Here is a 16,885-nt window from a genome sequence, read left to right on the forward strand (position 1 = left end):
AGAATTGACAAATTACTGAATCCTATTGATTCTTTTTAAAAGCATCTTGATCAATTTTTCTTCTCACTTTCTATTTTTTCAGATCTCATGTACTCTGATGGCTTTAGTTAAATTTGATATGGATCACTTTCTAACATGTCCTTCTGGCTGGTATCTTCTTTGAGCCCACTAGATACCTCCACTTGAATATTCCAGCAGAAAGTTGTGCTCAACATATCCAGAATTTAATGTACTACCTTTCCATCCTCATCTTAGTAAATGGCACCACACCTAGGTGTTCAAAGCAGAAATTTGGGGATCACCCTGGCTGTTCCCTCTCCCTTACCCTCCATTCTAAAGGAGCTTTAAGTCTTTTCACTTTTCCTTTTGTTAATATCCCTTGAAAATGTTTCTCTTTTTCCCCATCATCACTGATAATGTTCAAGACACTTAGAGAGTCAGGCACTGCAGGTTGCCTACTCAATATCCATTGTTGCCTCCAATGCTGTTAGCTAATTCAGATAGGTAAAACTCTTAATCTCTGAGTCTTACTTGCTACTAGCACAAGATATAATCCTGGTACATGAGATGTAAGTGAATTTGACCACCAAAGATTTCTGGAAAGTTCTTTAGGAAGTTGATTTACTTAACTGTCATGTTTCCTCGACCCTTGTTCCCCATCCTTTCCCTTTGCCCTGCCTGAAGCATAGGTGCAATGTCAAAATTATAATAGCCTTTCTGTGATTGTGAAGAGCAATGCTGAGAATGGGGAAGCCAGAGAGAAGTCTTAGTACATGGTGCTACTTTATCAGGATTCTCTGTCTCCATATTTCTTACCTGAAAAAACAAACAAGCAAAAACAAAAAACAAGCAAACAAAACTCTTCTTATTTCATTCATCCATCAAGTCACTGCTGCTGGGTTTCCATTGCATGAAGACAATGAAGTTCTACTTCTGCCACGTCTTTCATCACTATCTTCTGATAGTGACATTCTTTCTTCAGATTCTGCATGGAGCTTCATTATCCTTAGGATATTGTCCAGACTCCTGGGTGACATGCATGGTGCCCTTCTGGATCCCCTGTCCTTACTGCAGCTTGAACCTCCTCTCCCTCATCAAGTTCCAAACTTCAGCCTCAGTGAATTCCCCTCCGTTCTCCATGCACTTACCTATGTGAAGTGTTTTCTTTTTACTCCTCCCCATTCTACTTGGCTGATTTCAACAATTTTCACAAAATCCTGCTTAAGAAATCTTTCCTGACCCATCAAACCTAGATAGTTTGGGTTCTTTCCTGTGGGTTGCTTTGGTAACTACACAAACCTGGTATTTTTAAAAAATACTCTTCACACTAATGACAACCATTTCTGTACTTCTCAATCCCCTGAACAAGCTGAAGATTAATCTGTTATGGAAAGGGCTCTCTTATTCACTGTTGCTACTCCTTAGCTTATCACTATATCTGATAAATAATATTATATAATTGCTGAATGAATGCCTTATCATTGCACATACCCATCATTCAAGCCCAAACTCTCATCATTATGTGTCCATATAATTATCCATTCTAATTCATCCAATGTTATTCAGGACACTGCTATATAATTAATCAACAAACAACAACAATGAATCAATGACTTGCCTCCAACTCCATTAGGACCAGAAAAGGGTATTGATCCCTAGTAAGTAAAACTGGTCAGAGATGCATGTATTCTTTAATGAAATTAATTTTGTAATTAACTTTATAATTAGGTACATTTAAATCATAAAATTTAGTTATGTGTCTGTATTAATATTTTTCTTTTGTCTTATTTTAAATCCATTACTTTGATTGCAAATGCTTCAAAGATACTTAATAGCTACCCTGAATCAGGGTCTACACACTTCCTGAATCTATAAGGAATTCTTTCCAAAATAGAGGCAAAACTGAATTTGTCTAATTGATTGTTTCTACACCTACTAATACTACTGCAAAGTTATAAAAGAATTATGATCATTCCAAGAGTTTTGGAATATAATTTTAATGATAGGTTCTTTTGTTATAATTTTATGGCAGTGTAACTTATATATCTCACAAGTAACCAATTGTAACTGAAAAGTGGGAATTTTTAGTGCATTTATGTAATTGTGTTATTATCCTTGTAATCCAGTTTTATGACACAGCTGTGACCTTCAAGAGTTCCATTGTGTCGATTCTCAATCACTTCCTGCTTCTACCCTCAGACCCAAAAAACCACACATCTGCTCTTCAGATTTAATACTTTCTTCCTCCAGAAATTTCATTTAAAGGAATCATATGGTGTCCAGTCATTTGTGTCTTTTTAAAAATTTTCCTGAAAATTTTTAAAAAGACACAAATTTTATAATTTGGAGTATAATTTGGAGAGGAAATGTCATCCATGTTGTTTCATTTATTAGTAACTGATTTCTCTAATGGTTAAATAATATTTCATTGTATGAAAATAATAGTACACATTCACTGCTTCATGAATGTCTGCATTTTTCCAATGTTTGATTATTATTAATAATGCTATTATAAACATTTATGTACAAGTATTGTGGACATACATTTTGCTTTCTGCTAAATAGATATCTAACAGTTGAATTGCTGGATTATATGTATTTTAAGTTTATATTTAACTTTTCTAAAATGTTGCCAAACTGTTTCCCAAAGTGGTTAAATCATTTTATGTTCCTACCTACAGTGAATGATTGTTCCATTTTACCACATCCTAGCCAACACTCAGTATTGTCACATTTATTATTATTATGGTGAGTCTATATATGTGCAATGGCACCTTATTGGAATTTAATGTGTGATGATCTCAAGCCTCTTTTCACATTTGTTTGCTATTTATCTTCTTTGTTTGAATGTCTATTCAGATATTTGATCCATTTGTATTTGTTAATTTGTCTTATTGTTTGGTTCAAGTCCTTTATTATATATATGATTTGCAAATATTCTTTTTCATCTAGTTGGGTAGACGCCCTTTATTGAATATGACTTGAAGATACTCTTTTCTGTCCTGTGACTTAGTTTTATTTTTAAAATTTTAACATAAATATTTTTAATTTTGATGCAATATGATTTATAATTTTTTTTATAAATTATATTCTTAGTATAAATATCTGAAACTCTTTTACCTAAGCAAATGTCACAAGTATCTTATGTTTTATTCCATAAGTTTTATAGTTTTATGTCTTATATTTAAGTCTTTGATCTATTTTGAGTACATTTTGTGCATAGGTGAGATTATGGTTCTGAATTCATTTCCTTGCATGTGGCTAATTTTTTCAAAACAATTTGTTGAAAAGACAATAATTTCCCCAAATGAATTACTTTAGTATCTTTGCTAACAATTAGCCATTACTGTGAAATTTATTTCTGCATTTATGAGCTGGCTATGTTAATCACTTGTGTGTTTTCATGCCCCACTCCTTATTGAGTCTCTCCAGTGGCAACAAAGTGGCTGGATCTTCTGGCCTTCCTGTGCCAATCAAACTGTTCACACCAATTGAGATGAGGGCAGTCATGAGCTGACTCCATGCAAGAAGCCTTTACACTTACACTGTTCTTAAACAAAACTGTGGTATCTTTTCAAGAATAAATTCATATAAGCTTGACTGCTTTGGTCAATATACATAACCCTGAAATAATCTTGTTTGATAATGTTTTCTAGTTTATGAATATTTGTGGAACGGATTCTCTGGCTTCTTCATATAGCCACTACTGGAACCTCCTCCCCATAAAAGATTTTTAAGGGGAAGAATATGCTGTTGAACCTCATCTCAGCAGGCTTTCCCATAGGAGTTGCTTGAAATTAAATTATAAAGTAATTTTTGGAACAGCCGAGTCCATATGGCAGATTGAATCTTCATGTTTATTCTCTGCTCCCAATAGAATGTCATCAAAATAGCAGTAATAGAATTTTAAAACATGCAACAACAGAAAGAAAAGAAGGGAAGACAAAACAGAAAAGCAACACTATGATTATTTGCAAGCTAGCAAAAGTATAGATAAGTGGTTACTGTAACTGTCTTAATAGATCAGGAAAATGTAAAAAAAAAAAAAAAAAAAAAAAAAAACAACTGTCTCTGACTAGGAATGACAGAGAGGTGTAAGTTTATAATGCACCAGACAGTCAAGTCTTGGGAACTTAAAGTGCTAGATGCCATGTAACCTGAAAAGTGAGAAAATGAGACTAACCAGGAAGATTAAGAGTTTTTAAAATGAGCAATTTCTGCTCAGATTACAATGACCACTTTATGTAGAAGACTATACCTGAAATTCCAGAGTACACAGCTGAGGTTTTGTCCTGTGGAAGGTTGAATGAGAAAGATTCTAGACTTCAGGATAGCAGCTATAGTTGAGGTGATGGTGAGCCACAGAAGACTTGGAAAACATAAACCAGGAGACATTTAAATTCCTTCCTTAGTCCAAATACTAGTAGTGAGATGAATGTATCCCCTTAGGAGATTTAACAGATCAAGAAAAATTGCACAGATAATGAGAATGAGGGGCTCCCCACAGATTAGGTAGGTCATTAACTTTTTACTCTAGAGTACAGTAGTAACAAAGTACCGTCCTTAGTCAATTAATTACACTAACATATACAGATCTTCCAAATTATGTTTCAGTGGCTCCTAATTACAAATGGATTAGTGTAGAATTTCCAGATATTTTAATAAAGGCATTAATAAGAAATATGTAAGGCAAACAGAAGTAAACAGAATCAAGACTAAATAGGAGCAATATAAGAAACAGAAATTTCTTTTAAAAACTAATTGATAGCTAAATTGTTGAAAAAGAAAGGTGCTATAAAGAAAGAAGATTTAGCAAGAAAGACATATTGTAAGTGTTCAATAAAAATTTTGAATGAATTGTGTATAATTTCAAAGAATGTGTGTACATAAAAAATGGTTCAATAGAAAAAGACATGCTCAACAAAAAAGTAAAAGGTGTGAATAGAGAAAGATTTCAGAAATTAAATCAGTCCAAATATCCAATATATTCATAATGAAAGGTCCTGAGAGGCAGAGAAACAGAAACAATGAAGACGGGTGCAGGTAAGGGATTTATCTAGAAGTAGCAAAAAAAAAAAAAAAAAATTATAGTACTGATGTCATTCCATTATAGTACTTTAAGTCATTCCAGACTTAAAGATCTACAGGTGATTTGATACAATGAATCAAAAATCCCCCATTAAGGCTCTATTACTGAAATTTTAGAACATCTGGTAAAAGAAAAACTCTTAAAAGCATCCACAAAAAGGAATAATATGTTTCCCAGAAACACAAAGACTTTGCATGACATCAATTTTTTTATAGCCACACCAGAAGAGAAAGGAAAATTTAGCAATATTTTACACCTTGGGGTTAAAATTACTTTCATGCTGAGATTCTATACCCAGCCAAAATGTCACATAATACAAAGGTAGAATTATTATATTTCAGAAATGCAATGTTTCAAAACTTCATCTACAAATTGCTTTCAGGAAAACAGTAGGGGCCATAATACATTACATGAGTAATGAAACCAAGGAAAAAAATGTGGGTATCAGGTGGTGCATGCCTGTAATCCCAGCAGCTTGGGAGGCTGAGGCAAGAGAATTCCAAGTTCAAAGCTAGCCTCAGTAACTTAGTGTAGCCCTAAGTAACTTGGGACCCTGTCTCAAAATAAAAATGGCTGGGGATTTTGTTCAGAAGTTAAGCACCCCTGGGTTCAATCCCCGGTACTAAAAAAAAAAAAAGGTTACCTAGCTGTAACCCAGGTCCCTAGACAATGGAGAGAGAAGTCACAGATTAACAGCTCTATGGCAAGCTTTCCTGTCTGTGGAGCAATAAGCTTGAGTGTTCAGGATAGATATTTCTAAGAGCAGTGAAAACTAACTGAACATTTTACACTTCCATAAAACTGAAAAATCTGAAAGAATTTGTAGTTAAGGTGGAATTGGTACATACAAAGCTATTCGAAAGAAAACAACACAGTTATTTAACCTATGGAAAACAAAATTAATACAAGAAACAAAATGCAATTATAATGCAGTATGTAACTCAACTGTGAGTAATTATTACAGAGCTATCATGACATAAACATTGGATTTGGTATTAAAATCATGCCATTAAGTTACAAATGCAGAAAGAAGTGAAATGTATGTGGAAGGGGGCCTAGGGATCAAAATAAATCTCTACTTCCATGTACAGAAGTCAATGAGTTTCTAATTGAAAAAAAAATCATATTATCAATTTATTATTTAAAATTCAGAGGTGGTAAAGAAGCAATTAGACTATTTAAAAAATTTTCTTATAGGAGTAAGGATCAGCAGTGGGAAGGAAAGAGCAGGAGGCTTCTGCTTTTATCTCATAAGCCTATAAAAACCACCAGAGTTTTCTAAATTATGTTTTTAAAAATAAGAAATTTGAAATGTAAAAAAATAATAATTATGTATATTTGCATGTTGCTTTCTACACGTGTTATTTTAAAAGCCACTCTACAAATTTCCAGTTCTTACAAACTGCATCAAATTAAGTTAACCCACAAAAGAGAACTTTAATCCAATAAGGTACTTATGTGAACGGACAGAGCCAAAACCATGTCCAAAGTTGAGTTATATCAATTTGTCAGGAAATCCCTTCTGGAGATGAGACTGTCATCATGTCACTGTCCTGTTTTAACTGGTAAAACACATCTGCCTTAGGATATGCTCATATCCTGTATTTTGTTTTTTTTCTCCAGATATCATCTGAGCTAGATGCATGATAATTAAAATGCACAAGAGCAGATGTTTCTAGGTCCCTGTCAGGCACGGAGCAAATGTTTTGATGTGTCATTTCTTCCTGTAACTGTTCATGAATATCATAAGACTAGTGTGTTAGTTTCCTAGGGCTGCCATAGCAAATTACCAAACATGTGGTGACTTAGAACAACAGAAATTTCTTCTCTCACAGTTCGGAAGTCCAAAAGTATGACATCGAGGTATCAGCAGGGCCAAGATCACTCTGAAGGCCCATGGGGAGAATCTTTCCATGCCTTTTATCCTGGTGGTTGCAAGGCTATTCCTTGGCTTGTGGTTGCTTAATTATAATATCTGCTTCTGTCTTCATGTGTCTTCTCTTTCTGCCTCGGTCTCATTTCTTCAGGTGTTTCTTGTAAGGACACTTGCCATTGAATTTAGGGTCCACCCTGATAATCCATAATGATCTCAGATCCTTCCCTTAATTACATCTGCACAAACATGAATAAGGTCACATTCATAGGTTCCGGGTGTAGGATGTGAGCATATTTTGTGAGGGGACACCATTCAACCTAATAAAAATGGACAGAAGAATAACAGGGGGAAAATATCACTCATTATTCACTTCTGTGACATATCAACTAGGAGGCACAAAGCTAAGCCTGGAATTTAAGTGCCCTGGAAAATGGAAGATGAAATTAGCCAGAAAATGTGAAATGATGGAGACAATTTCATAAACTGGTCAAAGATTCCTCTCTTTTTCAATTTGCATTTGCTTTTCCCCAACTCCAATTTAATGTCAGCTATAAATTTGTTTGGTTTGCTGTCTATTTCAAAACTAGGTTTTAAAGAAACAACAGTGCTGACTTGATGCTCTCAATAGTTTCATTTTTTGAAATGAAAGCTGAAAGTGAATTCTTCTAAGTGATGATAGAAGTCTCTCTGGGTAGTATTAAGTATTTTTAGTTGAAGAAAATACATTTAACATAATTTGTCAACTTTCATTTATTCAATCATATCTTCTATCTTAATGTTTATGTCATCTCATATTTATTGGGATATTAAGAAACCTGAAAAACTTCTAAAATAATATATCTGGCTCACAGTTTTCAAGTATATACATTATTCCCTTAAATGGTTTACAATAGAAATACAGTAAATATTTTACTTTTTATTCACCAGCTTGAGATAGTGTTAAATCATTAGCACAGTTCCTGTCGCATGCAAGTATTCAATAAAAGTTGGTGTTATTATCAATTTTATTATAGACATGACCATTCTGTAATGATTTTCCCTGTTGTCACTCCTTTCCTCTTTTTTTTTTTTGGGGGGCGGGGCGGTGCTGGGGATCGAACCCAGGGCCTTGTGCTTGCAGGGCAAGCACTCTACCAACTGAGCTATCTCCCCAGCCCCCACTCCTTTCCTCTTTTAACTGTGGTTCACTTTATGCTTTGAATATACCCCTTGTTGCTCGAAAACTGAAATGCTTTTTCCTTTTTCCCAGTCTTTCCTCCCTGACCCTGTCCTCCCTGATCCTGTCTTCCCTGGTCCTCTTCTCTCCCATCTTCTCCTCCCTAATCTCTCCTTCCTAATCTCACCTCCCTAATCTCAGGAAACAATCCCTCTGAATCACCTCTTTAAAAACCCCCTGCTCCCTGTGATTGGGAGAATCACAGACTCTAGGGCAGTAGTTCCTGTGTTTCTCCTTCGTTAGCAAAGCAATAAAACTTCTTTTTCCTTTTTCTCAAAGCCTTGTCTCCGTTATTGGATTGGCATTGGGGGTGAGGACCAAGCTTTCATAACCCTCTTATCTTTCCAAAATTATTCCACTGGATTATTTACTTAGTTTATAAGAATCGACTTACAAATTATTGACTCCTAAAGCCCGTAGTTTGTGCTCAGCCTTTGTCTTATGTTTCCATGCTTCCGTTGGTAACAGCAACATGTCTAAACTTCCTTGTCCATTGGCTTCCGGTACATTTTGCCACCTCCCTGGTTCATTGTCTAGTCCTTCCTTCTACTTTAGGTCCCTAAATGCAGACTCTGTCAACATTCAACAGAATCAAGACCTGCCTCCCAAACTCCCTGCTTTCATAACCTCCACTAGTTATTTCCCTGACCCTTAAACTCAAACATCCTCATTACTTTCGCCTCAAAACGAATTCTTTACCAGCTTGACTTCATGGAAGTAACACCTGTCCAGTCATCTAGGTTGAAACTTCAAAGTGATTTCGAAGATCACTTTTCTTTGTAAATCTTGGCTAAAAACAGAGCAGCCCTCTCTGCTCCCTTAAAGTCCTCTTCTTTGAATATCCATCTATTTATAAGCTCCCCTGCTTTTTGCAAGAAATGAAAAAACTAAAGTTTCCAAGCCAGGGTTGAAAAATAAAACCAGACACAAGCGAGTAGAGGATAACTATTATATATGAGATATTTTAAACTTTTACCTTTACCTGTTGCTCTTAAGATTCAATGAATTACAAAACCTCATGCATTTGTCTTCCTCAAGGAATGGACACACAGATTGAGCTGCAAAGATGTGCACCACAGTGTCATTTATATTAATAATATCAAAATATTGAAGTTCCTAGACACAGGGCATTGACTGATTAAATATTGCTTTATACATAAAATATGCAATGAATACTCGGCAACAATTTAAATTTTGATGTAATATTCTATTGAAAGATACAGAAATATATTTATATACACTGCTGAGTTAAGAAAATTAGAGGTGGAGGCTGGAGTTATAGCTCAGTGGTAGAGCACTTGGCTGGCATGTGTGAGGCCCTGGGTTCCATCCTTAGCACCACATATAAATGAATAAACAAAACGAAAGATCCATTGGCAACTAAAAATATTTAAAAATCAAATAAAAATAAATTTTAAAAGGAATAGAGTTTTCAAAGGGAAGAAATGGGGCATGCCAAAGAAAAATTCTAAGGACTACTATTTTCTTCAGATTTTTACCAGTGGATTTCTAGGTGTAAATGTAATGATGATGCTTACATTACATTCCAGGGGAAGCTTGAAGATAAAAATAAATAAATAAATAAAAGAGGAGGAGTGGATTTAGAGTAATCTAAACAATTTAAAGAGCACCAATTTCAAAGAATCATAGAATTCAAAAAGAACATTAGATAGCAAGTCCACATCTCTTTATGTGCCTTGTAGCAATTGAAGCTGAGTGCCTTGCTCAATGTCATATCTAGTCATAACATATGAAATGTGAGGATTCTAACATCAAGGTATTAGTTCCCATTATTTTCCTATCATTGTTAACCTGACAAATGCATTCACTTTGGACATTTTAAACATGTGTAATATTAGTGCATTCTCAAGGACTGAAAATATTCACTTTTATGGAAAACAGTTTCCTGTTCCATCTAAGAGCAAACATCTTTGGAAATAATTTGCATTTGATTGGGGGGGTGGCTAGTTCAAAGGATGACTTTATGCAAGTTGCTTAACTTTCCTTAGCATCAGATACTTTGTCTGCAAAACGGGAGGATTATTATCTGTACCATAGGGATGCTCTAAGGCCTAAATGTAGTAAACGTGAGTTGAGACCAGCCCTTTGCCTGTGCATAATGACTCTTAGATTGCTGCCAACTCCTTTCACTCTCTCTCCCTGTATTGCTGATGAAGAGATCAGTGCAAACGTACTATGAGCCTCCGTCACATGTTGAGTTGTGTCCTCCACTCAAAATTTATATGTTGAAGTCCCAACCCCCAGTATATCAGAACAAATGTATATCAAGTAAGCCATTGGGTTTGTGATCCTTTTTACGACAGCTCTGGGAAAGTTGCACACTCATATTTCTTGGATTGACCATTATTTGTAACAACATCTCTCTATCTTTTCCTAATTCACTGAAAGTAGGTTGAGAATCCCTTTCACCCAACTCTGAGTTAACCTGTATCTTTGGGAATAAAGAAGGCAAGGAACCTCTCCAATAAAAGTGATTCTGGTTCTAATCATCCAAAATCTTACCAAGACAAGTCTATTCATGAAGGATGTGGGTTGGTGGAATAGATAGGTAAGCAGACAGGCAGGCAGGCAGGCAGGTAGTAAGGTCTGTCAGCTGGTTGATCGATTTCAAAGTTGATATCTATGTCTATGTCAGATCTTTATAATCTGTGTCTAAATCTAGTCTGCCTTTTAAGAAACATATATTGTAAGCTATTTCCTCCACTTTATAAAAAAATTGCTACAAACATCACTTTAAGAAAACAGTCACATCATACTCTCTCATACACTTTTATTTACCATAATTTGCCAACCTTTAACATACTGTAAGACTCTTTGTCACATCTCTCCAAATAAAACTTTGTCTACATTGCAGAATATTTCCTTGAGGTAGCTTCCAAAGGGCAATTACTAAGGGCCACAGTTACAAACAGTTTTTGCCAAACTGTTCTGCAGAAAAGCTGGTTATTCTTTCCTTTGGAATTCAATCCCAAGATCACTTTTTGTTAGCAAGGGAAAGACATGGGGAACGTTGGAAGTCTCTGCGGTCAGCTGCCACATCAGCTGATGGATGTCACCTCAGGAAAAGCTCAAAGTCACACAGAGTGTTCCCATCATATCTGCAGAAACCTCTGGTTCACAACCCTCTGGTATCCAGTATTTAAATTTAGTGCAACCTAAAAATTGTCAGACCAAATACTGAACAGAGGCATCTCTATCCTCTCTACTCTTGGGGTGTTTCTACTGACTTGCACACTTGAGTGTTTAGTTCAGAGATAGTTTTCAATAAACTGTTGTCACTTGAGAATAAACAGTCTGGACAATGTATGGTCCATTTGGGATACTGAAAAAATAAACAATTCAGGGTGAGCTTCCTTCTTGTCTTGGTAGCACTTTCTGGAATGTGTTCTCCCATGCTTTCCTTTCTTCCCTGCAGTAGAAGCTTGATTTAAAATAAAGCTGTTCCCTTGGCATTTCAGGAAAATCCTTTTCTGAGGAACTTCAGCAATGAATGGCTTTGGAGTCCTGCTTCGAAGTAACCAGTTCATCCTCCTGCTCTTCTTTCTCTTGCAAATTCAGAGTCTGGGTCTGGATATTGATAGTCGCCCTACCACGGAAGTCTGCGCTACACACACAATTTCACCAGGACCCAAAGGTGAGGAAAGAAGCCCCAAATCTCTTGTAGTAAATATGATCTCTTCCCTCATCCCCACTCTATCTTCTTAATAACATTACTTAATCACTTCCATAGATTCCTCCCACTTACCTTCTGTTTTGGAAAACCAAGAGCACGTATTTATTTGAAGTCTTCCCTTGATGTTAGGTAAGAGAGGACTGGGAAGGGATAAAAGCCCTGGGATAGGAATCTGACTGGATGCTCCAGGGGCAGAGGAAATTTCCTACTCCATCATGCCCAGAGGAAGATGTGCAACCGAGTCATTGGTCTCTGGGAACACTTTCTTGGAGAGCAACCTAAAAATTGTCAGACCAAGTACTGAGCACAGGCTTCTCTATCCTCTATCTCTATTCTTGGGCTGTTTTTCTTGCTCTCCTTTCTCATGCTGATTCTGGTAAAGCTGTTTAGGCAAAAGTTCAGCAAAAGAAAATTTAAATATTAAATACATTTTTCATTAATTAATTGGCTCCTAGGTTCCAATAAAGAGGATGTATTTTTGGGGGGTGGAAGATGGGGGCGGTGAAGGCTTGGAAGTAGTGTAAAGATAAACATTTTTTTTAAATTTGAAAGTAGAATCTTTGAGGTCAAGTGCCTTTCGATGAAGAATGATTGAATATTGCAATTTTTTTTCAAGTAGAGCTGAGGTCCAAATAGGCTCCAAGCAACTGGTTGATAAAAAATCTGTTTTTCCTGGCTTCAGCTCTTACCCTTTTGTTCTAAAAGTGGTCACTGCACTGCAGACTGGTGCTTTCTTATTAGTAATTCATGCTATGCTTCTCCAGGCTATAGGGCAGTAGAATTGCAGCTGCTTAAAATTTTAAGTAGAAAAAAGGGTCTTTCTAAAAAATATTTTTAAAATGGCCCGATGCTTGTCAGTTATTTAAATGTGTATTGCTTAAAGTGCATTTTTTAATCAGTGAATTAATTTCCTCCTAAGATTGCAATCCAAGTTTTAACCTTTGATACCATAAAATAAATGCAGGAAGGAACAATGAGACCTTGGGCTTCCAAATAATTTCTTGAGTGAATAAATGAATAATGTGAGGGCAAATGTTCAGAAAAGAAAGTTTTGATTAGAAATAAAGTATTTATTTAAAACCATTACTGGACTTTCCAAAGAGTGTAGGAAACTTTGTGTCGTTATTCCTGTGGTGTCATGCACAGTGCTGAAATTAAAATTTTCCTTGAGTGTGTAAATGGGAGGGTCTGTTTAAAAGAACACTAGTAAATCATTTTCCATGCACAGAAACTGTAACTCTCCAACTGAAAGAGAATAGGTATTATTAAAATAATGTCCAAAATATAATGCATGTCAATCTAACAACTCCATTCACTGCAATTTAGCCAGCATGTATTGAATACTTAGTATCAGGCACTATTTTAGGCGCATGATGTACATAGGATAATATGGATAAATGCCATGAGCAAGGGAGAGGTAAATAATTTATGGAGGGCACAGAGGTCAGAGCAGATTTTCCAAGAAGGTGGTGACTGAGTTGGGTTTCAGGTAAGAATTGTTTAGGCAGATGCAAATATCCAAAGAAAAAGCTTAAAAAAAAAAAAAAAAAAGCTTAAAGCTTAGCAGAAACTAGAAAATGTGCAGAATGCTCTTGGCAGAAGAATCCCTGGAATGCTTTTTGTTTTGTTTTGTTTTGTTTTTAATCAGGGATTGAATCTGGGGGCACATAACCCCTGAACCTCATATCCCCAGTCTTTATTATGTCTTATTTTGAGACCAGGTCTCACAAAATTGCACAGGCCTTGCCACATTGCTGAGGCTGACTTTGAACATGAAATCCTTCTGCCTCAGCCTCCTGAGTCACTGGAATTATAGGCATATGCCACCATGCCCCACTTAATCCTTGCCTTTGAAATATTAAAAAGTATAGATAAAATCCTTAAATCTTTCAGAGGCTCAGGAGGCTGAGGTAGGAAGATCGTGAGTTCAAAGCCAGCCTCAGCAAAAGCGAGACACTAAGCAACTCAGTAAGACCCTGTCTCTAAATAAAATACAAAATAGGGCTGGGGATGTGGCTCAGTGGTTGAGTGCCCCTAAATTCAATCCCGTTACTTAAAAAAAAAAAAAAAAAAAAAAAAAAAAAAAAGAACTTAAATCTTTCCAATAATAAAGGCAAGGCATATACTTTAGAAATCCTTTGAAACCCTCTTATTTTGCCTTATTGTTTTAATGAAGATGTGATTAATATTGGCTGAATGCCAGCAGGCTGTCTACCACGTATCTTTTTATCCTTATTTCTTCATCTACCACAAAATTCATTCCCATTACACATGCTGTTACAATTTCAAGGGATGGAAATTTCCTTAAGTCTCTTTTGGAGTCTGTGTAGAATTATGCGAGGATTACAACCAGAATATGGCAGGATGAAAATGTGATGCACCTAGGGAAGAGGGACACTGGAAGAGGGGCGTTCAAGTCTGGTAAGGACTTAGAGATTTCTTCTCTTCCTGGAGCCTGGGGACTTGGCATCAAATGCATTCTAAGTTCCCTTCTTAATAAAGTGATTCCGTGATTCTGGAAGGTACTGTACAGCCCTGGAGTCCCAGATATCTTGTTAGATCTGGGGGTTTAAAGCTAAGATATGGAACCTTCCTAGGAGTTGGCAATTTGGGATTAGATGGCAGACTCTTGGGGTCAACACCTAGTTAACTTCTTTCTTTCTCTGTAAATTTCCTACAAATGTACATGGAGCAATCTAAGCATATTTATTGTTGCTTTTCCTCTACTATAGATGCTATGTTAGATGTCCTGTGCACACCAAAAAACAAGACATGGCAACATCTCACAAACATAAAATACCATCTACTCCACTTCATTCCTTCATGAATACTGTTAACAGCCCCTTCCCAACCCCAAACAACGCGCACTTGTATATTTAACTCCACAGAATGAAAAAACAAAATCCTTGATGGCTAGATAAACATTTCAAATGGCTGGATTATCACTTTTATTTAATATATTTTTTCTAAGTTAAGTGGTCTGTATTTTTCTCCATGACTAATCATCTTATTACCTTATTTACTCGCACTGTAGCACTGAGCTCAGAAGCTCTAGGTACTATAGGAAACAGACAATAAGAGGAACTTATCATAAGTTCCCCTAAATTCCTATAGGAAATACATAGGTTATTTTGAGTTGCAGATGAAAAACCAATAATACTATCCAGTTATAGAATATGTTGTCCAATATAAAGACATCATTTTAGAGCATTAGTTCCTAAACATGACTTAGTGGAAAGAAAGGCACTGTATTCAGAATGTTCGATCTTCAGCTTGTTATTGTATCTATTTTTGCTTCAGTTCTTTTATCTGAAAAATGAACCTTCATTATAGACTTGTCCTAAATGTAATGTAAAGTTATATAGGCATCATCAATAGATATGTAACAATTTTTCCTAAGTCTATCAAGTAACAATTTTGGGAATAAGCATCATTACAATTATCAAAACTTATTTGTTGAAGTTGCTGTTAATTTTCTTTCTATGCCTTAATTTATTTTATGCTGCTTTAGTAGGAGAGTGCTGTTTCGTTTTTTTTCTTGCTGGTTTCTTTTAGAAACTTATGTGAAATTCTGACCCCTAGTGGTTTTACTTGAAAACAACAATGACAAGAAATTTAAGAAAATAATTTTTCAATCAGCAAGAAATATTGGATGATGCTTTAAAAATGTCCAAGGAAATTCAAAAATTTTTACAATTCTCCCATGTGGGAGTAATTTCTTAAACATAACATAAGGAACAATCTCAATGAGAGTCCACAGTCTTTCAGTAGGTGTAATAATGAAATTTGAATTTGACCTCTGGCCTCTGAGTCTAGGACCAGTGTCATTCCATGACACCCACTACTTTATACTAGTTATATATTGGGTTTAAAACAGACCAGCTGGGCACAGTGGTGTACACCTGTAATCCCAGTTACTGGGGAGACTGAGGATCTGAGGATGGAGGAATGCAAGTTTGGGGCCAGCCTCTGCACATTAGGGATAATCCCTTTTAAAATCTAAAGGGCTGGGGATATGGTCCAGTACAGAGTGCCCTGAGTTCAATCCCAAGTCAGTCTCTATCTCTTCCTCTTTCTCTCTCTCTCGCTCTCTCTCCCTCTCTCTCTCTCTCTCTCTCTCTCTCTCACACACACACACACACACACACACACACATACACATCATACACACAACAAACCACTGGCCACATTTTTGGTAATAGGGAGTGAACAAGACAATGGAGTTCATGCAACCTCATAGCCTAAGAGTTGCATTGGACACTAAAGCATTCTGAAAGTCGAAGGCATATTTCCTCTCTGCAAATCAACCAGGTCTTCATTAATTTGTTTGGAAATCAATGCTCTTTTACCCCATTGTGTATCTTGGCTTCTGCTAGCTTCTTAGTTTTCTTTCAGTAGATTTGTGTCTTTAGAGTCTACTGGGGCTTTTCATATCTGGCTTTTTCCAACTTCTCCCATATTACTTCAAACTGTTGTTTTGCCTGTAGCTTCCCTTGGACAGTCTGGTCTTGTCTTTCAGCACTGACTCAGAGACTTGGCCTCTGCCTGGTCACTTCACTGCCTGTCTTCCCAAAGATGGTTCCTCTCACTAAGGTCTTAGCTCAAACACCATATGCATAGCAAGCCCATGCCTGGCTTCACCTGCACTCCTCCTGAGACATCGTACTATTTCCACAGACTTACTACTAAGTGAAAACCTCCTGTGCATTTTATATGTATCTAGTCAGGCCTGGAATGCAAGCTTCATGAAGGCCGGACCCCACCCATTCACTAAATTTATTTTCCTACTGCCTAGAAGAGCTCCTGCACATAGTAGGTACTCATTTACATTTTTGATTAAATAAATAAATGAACTCAAATTTTTAATATCCCCTAACATTTTAGCAACAATGTAACTGGTAAAACAACTTCAGAATATCCTGTTTCTAAAAAAAATGCTGTGAATGATCCTAAAAAGGGGTTGTTCCTGGGGGACATTGCCATTGTGCCACTTCTTCAATGGCCACAGGA

At 36.2% G+C, this 16,885-nt stretch overlaps 1 protein-coding gene across 5 annotated transcripts in view; it reads left to right on the forward strand.

The window, feature by feature from the left end:
* The window catches only part of COLEC10 (collectin subfamily member 10), an 87,776-nt gene that overhangs the window by 37,933 nt on the left and 32,958 nt on the right, over nt 1-16,885 (forward strand). For 3 of the 5 annotated variants that reach the window (XM_079142421.1, XM_079142420.1, XM_079142422.1), the window contains one exon: nt 11,661-11,836. In XM_079142421.1, coding sequence (XP_078998547.1) covers nt 11,689-11,836 — 148 coding nt within the window. In that variant the 5' untranslated portion in view covers nt 11,661-11,688. The other 2 variants (XM_079142423.1, XM_079142424.1) reach the window with 2 other exon arrangements.

This window comes from Sciurus vulgaris (genome assembly GCF_902686455.1).
Source record: "Sciurus vulgaris genome assembly, chromosome: 1".
NCBI lineage: Eukaryota > Metazoa > Chordata > Mammalia > Rodentia > Sciuridae > Sciurus > Sciurus vulgaris.